Source organism: Crocuta crocuta, unplaced genomic scaffold (assembly GCF_008692635.1).
Source record: "Crocuta crocuta isolate KB4526 unplaced genomic scaffold, BGI_CrCroc_1.0 scaffold139, whole genome shotgun sequence".
NCBI lineage: Eukaryota > Metazoa > Chordata > Mammalia > Carnivora > Hyaenidae > Crocuta > Crocuta crocuta.
Genome location: NW_027533258.1, coordinates 9,444,996 through 9,452,185, shown reverse-complemented (window position 1 = coordinate 9,452,185; position 7,190 = coordinate 9,444,996). Strand labels below are relative to the sequence as shown.

General features: G+C 62.5%; 1 protein-coding gene across 1 annotated transcript in view; it reads left to right on the top strand.

Moving 5' to 3' along the window:
• Nucleotides 1-5,849, top strand: part of PFAS (phosphoribosylformylglycinamidine synthase) — a 15,614-nt gene extending 9,765 nt beyond the window's left edge. The window contains exons 15-28 of the mRNA XM_077746573.1: nt 33-236; nt 477-596; nt 686-817; nt 1,026-1,256; nt 1,428-1,608; nt 1,693-1,776; nt 1,920-2,075; nt 2,268-2,387; nt 2,645-2,790; nt 2,902-3,109; nt 3,238-3,329; nt 3,406-3,520; nt 4,515-4,835; nt 4,888-5,849. Coding sequence (XP_077602699.1) covers nt 33-236; nt 477-596; nt 686-817; nt 1,026-1,256; nt 1,428-1,608; nt 1,693-1,776; nt 1,920-2,075; nt 2,268-2,387; nt 2,645-2,790; nt 2,902-3,109; nt 3,238-3,329; nt 3,406-3,520; nt 4,515-4,835; nt 4,888-5,228 — 2,451 coding nt within the window. The 3' untranslated portion in view covers nt 5,229-5,849. The remainder of the gene's footprint in view (nt 1-32; nt 237-476; nt 597-685; nt 818-1,025; nt 1,257-1,427; nt 1,609-1,692; nt 1,777-1,919; nt 2,076-2,267; nt 2,388-2,644; nt 2,791-2,901; nt 3,110-3,237; nt 3,330-3,405; nt 3,521-4,514; nt 4,836-4,887) is intronic.
• The last annotated feature ends 1,341 nt before the right edge of the window (nt 5,850-7,190 follow it).

Sequence of the window (7,190 nt, the reverse complement as noted above, 5' to 3'; positions counted from 1 at the left end):
ACCATCTTCTAGCAGGATGTGAGAGTGGGGAGTACCCACCAACCTCTTCCTTCCCGTCTCCCCCGTGGATGCAGCTCGGTGACCCGACCCTAAATGCCCTGGAAATCTGGGGGGCCGAGTACCAGGAGTCAAATGCGCTTCTGCTGAGGCCCAGGGACCGAGACTTCCTCAGTCGCGTCAGCGCCCGGGAGCGCTGCCCAGTCTGTTTTGTGGGCACCATCACCGGGGACAGGAGGGTGAGTGGCCCCGGGGCGACAGAGGCCACCGTGTGGGTGGGCGCGGAGCTGCATGGGGATGGGCTGGAGGAGGGAGGAGGAGGGTGGGAGTCGGTGGCCTACGGACTGGGAAATAGCAGGGGCAGGCACTCGAGGGGACGCCAAGCCGAGGGTGGAATGCGCACTTCGCCGCTTTCCGGAAGCGGCCCCTGCTGGGCTTCCAGGCCTCACAGCCTCTGGGCGGCGTTCCGTGCTCTGCAGATTGTGCTGGTGGATGACCGGGACCACCCCGTGGGAAGAAATGGCGAGGGGGATGCCCCCTCGCCCCCCACCCCTGTGGACCTGGAGCTGGATTGGGTGCTGGGCAAGATGCCTCGGAAGGTGCGTGGGGGCGGGGGGGAGGGCTGGTCAGATGCCCCCCTCAGTCGTGCCCCCGGGTGCTCACACCCCTGCTGCCTTCTGTGTCGTAGGAGTTCTTCCTCCAGCGGAGCGTCCCCCTGCTGCGGTCCCTGGCCTTGCCCCCGGGGCTGAGTGTGCGCCTGGCTCTGGAGCACGTCCTGCGGCTGCCCGCCGTGGCCAGCAAGCGCTACCTCACCAACAAGGTCCTCCCTGCGCCCCCTGCTCTGCCCCTCGGGCCCTGTACGCTTCCCCCTGCTCGCCGCCCCGGCCTCCCACTCATGGGGATTGCCGAGGGAGTGCGCGACAGGCCCAGGGGAGAAGTGGCGGGTCCCCCACCCTGATGGCCTGGTGCCGCCCGCGCCACGGCCCCCCTGTCCCCTGGCTTCTTGCCGACCCCGCCTGGTTCCACAGGTGGACCGCTCCGTGGGCGGCCTGGTGGCCCAGCAGCAGTGCGTCGGGCCCCTGCAGACCCCTCTGGCCGACGTGGCGGTTGTGGCATTGAGTCACCAGGAGCTCGTAGGGGCTGCCACGGCTCTAGGAGAGCAGCCGGTCAAAAGCCTGCTGGACCCCACGGTTGCCGCCCGGCTGGCTGTGGCCGAGGCCCTCACCAACCTGGTGTTCGCTCTGGTCACCGACCTCCGGGTGAGTCCCCTGCAGTTTCCGCCCTGGGGCCGCAGGCCTCTGGGACGCACCTGCGCCCGCTGCTCGCCTTTCCCTCTTGCCCTTCCGTGCCCGTGACCTCCCGGCCCCTGTGCCCCCGGCCCGGTCCCTGCAGGCCCTCGCTCCCTAACGCCCGCTGTCCACCGCTCCCAGGATGTGAAGTGCAGCGGGAACTGGATGTGGGCAGCCAAGCTCCCGGGGGAGGGCGCGGCTCTGGCCGACGCCTGCGTGGCCATGGTGGCGGTGATGGCGGCCCTGGGTGTGGCGGTGGACGGCGGCAAGGACTCCCTCAGCATGGCCGCCCGTGTTGGCTCCGAGACCGTGCGGGCCCCTGGTATGGTCTAGGGGGCCCGGGGAGAGCGGGGCAGGGCCTGCGGGCCATGACTGGCACCTCGTTCTATCACTCTTTGCCCGGCAGGGTCGCTGGTCATCTCGGCCTATGCCGTCTGCCCAGACATCACAGCCACCGTGACCCCGGACCTCAAGCATCCTGGAGGGAGAGGTACATGTGGATGGTTCCCCTCCTTACTGCGTCGTGTGTTCGGGTGTCTGTGCGTCTGTCTGCATGCCGGAACTTTGGCGCTCCTGAGCGCAATGGGGAGTCCTGAGCCGCTCGCCTCCCTCACCCCTTCCCTGTCTCCCCAGGCCGGCTGCTGTACGTGCCCCTGAGCCCCGGGCAGCACCGGCTGGGGGGGACAGCTCTGGCCCAGTGCTTCTCGCAGCTTGGCGAGCAGCCTCCGGACCTGGACGTTCCCGAGAACTTGGTGCGTGCCTTCCGCGTCACGCAGGGGCTGCTGGAGGGTGAGTGAGGCCCTGCAGGAGATGGCGCCTGTGGCGAACGTGTGGCAGGCCTTCCCCAGCCGAGCCAGCAAGGCCGGGACAAGAGGGATGCACTGTCCTCTCTCCGGCTCTCACACGTGGCCTGCTGTGCGAGGGCACGGGGCCGTGGGGTTTGGGCCCTGAGCTGGCTGAACATTTTCCACCTTTTTCCAGAGCGTCTCCTCTGCTCAGGCCATGATGTCAGTGACGGGGGTCTCATCACCTGCCTGCTAGAGATGGCCTTTGCTGGGAATTGTGGGATAGAGGTGGACGTGCCTGCCCCTGGGGTCGATGGTAAGGAGCTGGGGATCGAGACTCGGGCCTGGGCTGCCTGCAGGGTGGTTCCCATAGACCTCGTGCCCTGTGGGAAAATGGAGCGTCCCCAACCCCATTCCCCGAGTCCTTCGCCGTCTTCTCTGACCATCGAGCTGGGTGGCTTCTCCATCTGAGGCCTCCCCCCACCCCGATCCCTGCCTGCACTCTCTCTGCCCTTAGCCGTTCCCCCTCCTTGCACCACTGCATCCCCCCTCACGCCCCATCTGTTCTCCCAGTGCTGCCTGCGCTGTTCGCCGAGGAGCCAGGCCTGGTGCTGGAGGTGCGGGAGCCGGACCTGGCCCGAGTGCTGGACCGCTTCCGGGACGCCGGCCTCCGCTGCCTGGAGCTGGGCCCCACGGGCGATGCCGGGCCCCACGCCCTGGTGAGGGGGCGAGCAGCGCCCAGCCTGTTCGCCTGCGCTGGCCTGGAGGGCGGGGGAGGGCCAGGTTGGACATCTTGCTCTTGACCGTGATAGACTGGCTTCTGCGCATAGGTGCGGGTGTCCGTCAACGGGGCTGTGGTTCTTGAGGGACCAGTCGGGCAGCTGCGAGCCCTCTGGGAGGAGACGAGTTTCCAGCTGGACCGGCTACAGGCAGAGCCGCGCTGTGTGGCCGAGGAAGAGCAGGGGCTCAGGGAGCGCATGGGGCCCACCTACTGCCTGCCCCCAGGCTTCCCCAGCGCTGGCGTGCCCCTCGAGCCTGGTGAGGGAGCGTGGGCCGAGGCCTGGGCTGGGGCGGGGCGGGCCCCCCTGCCCTGGAGTCGGGTCTGGAGGGGTGGCGGTGGGGAAGGAGCCCTCCGGCTCAGAGACCCTCCTTCTTCACCCCCCAAGGTGGTCCCATTCCCCGGGTTGCCATCTTGCGAGAGGAGGGCAGTAACGGAGACCGCGAGATGGCGGACGCTTTCCACCTGGCCGGGTTTGAGGTGAGCGGGGTGGATGGCGGGGCTGGGGCTGGGCCTCGGGCTGGTTGTCCTGAACCTTCCCTCCCCATCCCGGCAGGTGTGGGATGTGACCATGCAGGACCTCTGCTCTGGGGCGATCGGGCTGGACACGTTCCGGGGTGTGGCCTTTGTGGGAGGCTTCAGCTATGCGGATGTCCTGGGCTCTGCCAAAGGTGGGTGTCAGGCTTCTGCCCAGGGCCTCCCCCGCCCATTCCGGGAGAGGTGCCTTAGCTTCCTTCCTGACCGAGAATCGGCCTCTCGCCTCCGCCAGGCCGGGGAGGGTGCTCGCATTCATTCTGGGCCAGCGGCCAGCGGAAGGGCCGTGGCGAACTTACGTGAGGTGTGCGAGAGCTGGGTGGCACGGGGTGGTACATGACTCAACTGGAGGGTACTCAGTACTCGACACCAGCAGATTGTGCTGTTAGAAAGCTGTGGTTCAGTGTGGCCAGGTCTTTGTTTTTCAAGAGAAGCCAAAAATCCAGATTTTTTTGTGCAAAGTCTTCATATTTTTTTAATATTTGTATTTGAGAGAGACAGAGAATATGAGTGGTAGAGAGGCAGAGAGAGAAAGAAAGTCCCAAGCAGCCCCCATGCTGTCAGCGCAGGCCCGACGCACAGGGCCTGACGCGGGGCTTGAACTCACAAACCATGACGTCATGACCTGAGCCAAAGTCAAGAGTCGGAAGCCCAACTGACTGAGCCACCCAAGCACTCCTATACGAGATCTTATTTCAAAGTAGGCCCCAGGCTCTGAGCTGTCAGCACAGCTTGACACTGAGCTCGCGAACCCATGAACCATGAGATCGTGACCTGAGCTGAAGTTGGATGCTTAAAGGACTGAGCCACTCAGGCGCCCCACAGAATCTTATATTCAAATGTTAGGCAGTAAAAAAAAACCAATGTTGCACAGGCCCTGGTGTCCAGGCAGGAAACTTATGGGCCATCTCTAGCCCAGCACTTGGCAACACCTGATTTAAGCGGATAAACCTTTTTCTACCCCTTGGATTTGCCCTGAGCTGTGTGCTTGCGTGCGTGCGTGCGTGTTTTGGGTGCCAGGGTCGGCGGAGGGGGGTGGTTAATTGTGGCTGTAACCGTTCATGCTAGAACAGAAAAGTAGCCATTCGCGCCCGTTCCTGGTCCCTCCCTGACTTGTGTGTCCCCTGCTAGGGTGGGCAGCGGCTGTGACCTTCCACCCGCTGGCCCGTGCCGAGCTGACGCGCTTCCGGAAGCGGCCCGACACCTTCAGCCTGGGCGTATGTAACGGCTGTCAGTTGCTGGCCCTGCTGGGCTGGGTGGGTGGCAGCCCCAGCGAGGGGGCCGAGGGGACAGGCCCAGAGCCCCAGCCGGCCCAGCCCGGCCTCCTGCTGCGCCACAACCTGTCCGGGCGCTTCGAGTCCCGCTGGGCCAGCGTGCGGGTGGGGCCTGGGCCGGCCCTGATGCTGCGNTCAGCCTCCGGAAGGCAGGGGAGGGTCTGGCGGGGGTGGGGGTTGTGGGGGGCCGCACTGGGCAGCTGCGCTCTGACTTCCCTCCTCCCCCGCTGCAGGTTACATGGCGTTTTCTTCTCCGGAGCTCCAAGCCCAGATTGAGGCCCGGGGCTTGGCCCCGCTGCACTGGGCAGACGACGACGGGAAACCCACAGAACGGTATCCCCTGAACCCCAACGGGTCCCCAGGGGGCGTGGCTGGCGTCTGCTCTGCGGACGGCCGCCACCTGGCCCTGATGCCTCACCCGGAGCGGGCTGTGAGGCCTTGGCAGTGGGCGTGGCGGCCTCCTCCCTTTGACACTCTGACCGCCTCCCCCTGGCTCCAGCTCTTCGTCAACGCCCGAAACTGGACCCGGGATGGAGGCTGCGGAGCAGGCCAGTGGGGGGTGGGGGGGTAGCTCCCCTGTGCACTCTGGGCTCGCGGGTCTGCTCTCCCCATCCTCCCCTTCAGAAGCACCGCATGTCACCGGGACAGACAGGGACCAAGATGCCAAAAAAAACCTCAGCTACTGTTACTCCTCCGCCCGCTTTCGCCTTCGTTGTTGGATATGTTCTTCTCTGACGTCATTTGCTCTTTGCAGGCCCGGCAAGCAGTGTGTGGTTCGGAGGCAGAGGCCCGCGAGGACAGTTAGGGTGGCGGCGGGGGGATGATCACGTCGTGTCTCGTGCCATCCTCCGGGCTCGGGGATGTTTTATGTGCCCCTTCCCCATAATTGGGGCTTTGGGGCTGGGGGTGTACCAGAGCACCCAAGTCAGGGCCTCAGTGTTCTCAGCAGAAAGCAGCTTTCTGGATTTCTCTTTTCAAAATGTAGTGCCGGGGCACCTGGGGGGGCTCAGTCGGTTCAGCGTCCGACTTCGGCTCAGGTCACAATCTCACAGTCCGTGAGTAGTTTGAGCCCCGCGTCAGGCTCCGTGCCTACAGCTCAGAGCCTGGAGCCTGCTTCGGATTCTGTCTCCCTCTCTCTCTGCCCCTCCCCACTCACTCTCTTTTTTAAAAAGAAGTAAAACGTTAAAATGTGCTGTGTGGTGTAAGCAGTTGTTTCCAGAAGTTTCTGCAAAACCGTGTCTTTGGCTGCGTGGTAGGACTGCCCGGGTGCAGGCCTCTGGCATCCGCATCTGCTTCTAGATTTAGCAGCTCATTTCCTGACAGAAGTGGTCGGCACCTGCTTGCCTAGGATTGAGCCTCGCATCCAGTCACTGAGTCGTTCACTCCGGTGGTTAGCCACAGTGCCAAGCACCGTCACTGCCCCCAGGGCTTTTATGTTATGAATGGAATTTAAAATCCTAGCTACAGGCGCACTTGGGTGGCTCCATCGGCTTGGGTTCGTTCGTCTCAGGTCAGGATCTCACGGTTTGGGAGTCAGAATCCCTAGTCCAGCACAGAGCCTGGTTCAGATCCTCTCCCTCCCTCCCTGCCCTTCCCTCTCTAAAAAATAAATATTTAAAAATAAAACTATAGCCATATACGGCACCTGCCAGGAGCTAAGCTAGGAATTAAGCGTGTGTTTGGCATTTTAAATGTATCTAAACTATGTCTCATAGGAATTCAGCAAGATACCTGAGAGGGCCCCCTCTTTGTTTTTGGGGGTTTTGTTTTGGTTTTGCAAAGGAAGAATTAAGGTTAAATAAATAGCCTAGGGTCACACAGCTTGTAAGGGCGGAGCCAAGAGGCAGTGCTTGCTGCTGCTGGTGGCCTGCAGTCACTTGCTGGAGGTGGCCGGACCCAGAGTAAGGCTGACCACGGTCCATCGCCTCCTTTGCTTACGAAAGTGTGTGCAGAGGTCACTTCCCCAGGACTTGGGCCGCTGGAATGCGTTTGCCCCCTGGAGAGTTCGACATCTCGATTAAGGAAACTTCCCCAAGGGGCGCCTGGGTGGTTCAGTAGGTTAAGCGTCTGACTCTTGATTTCAACTCGGGTCATGATCTCACGGTTCGTGGGTTCAAGCCCCCGCGTCGGGCTCCGAGCTGACAGTGGGGAGCCTACTTGGGATTCTGTCTCTCTGCCCCTTCCCCATTGGTACTTTCTTTCAAAATAAGAGAAGAGAAGGGGCACCTGGGTTGCTCAGTTAAGCATGGGACTTCAGCTCAGGTCATGATCTCAAGGTTCATGGGCTGGAGCCTGCTTTGGATTCTGTCTCTCTCTCTCTCTCTCTCTCTCTCTCTCTCTCTGCCTCTGCCCCTCCCCCACTCATGCTATCTCTCCTTCTCAAAAATAAACATTAAAAAACCCTTTTTTCAATAAAAAGGAGACTGATGAAACAATGTTAAGTTATGGCTATGAAGAAAATAAGCATTTCCGGCCTTTTCCTTATTGCTTTGTAAATTGGCCTGCCCTGAGCAGCAGGGGGGGGGGGGGGGTG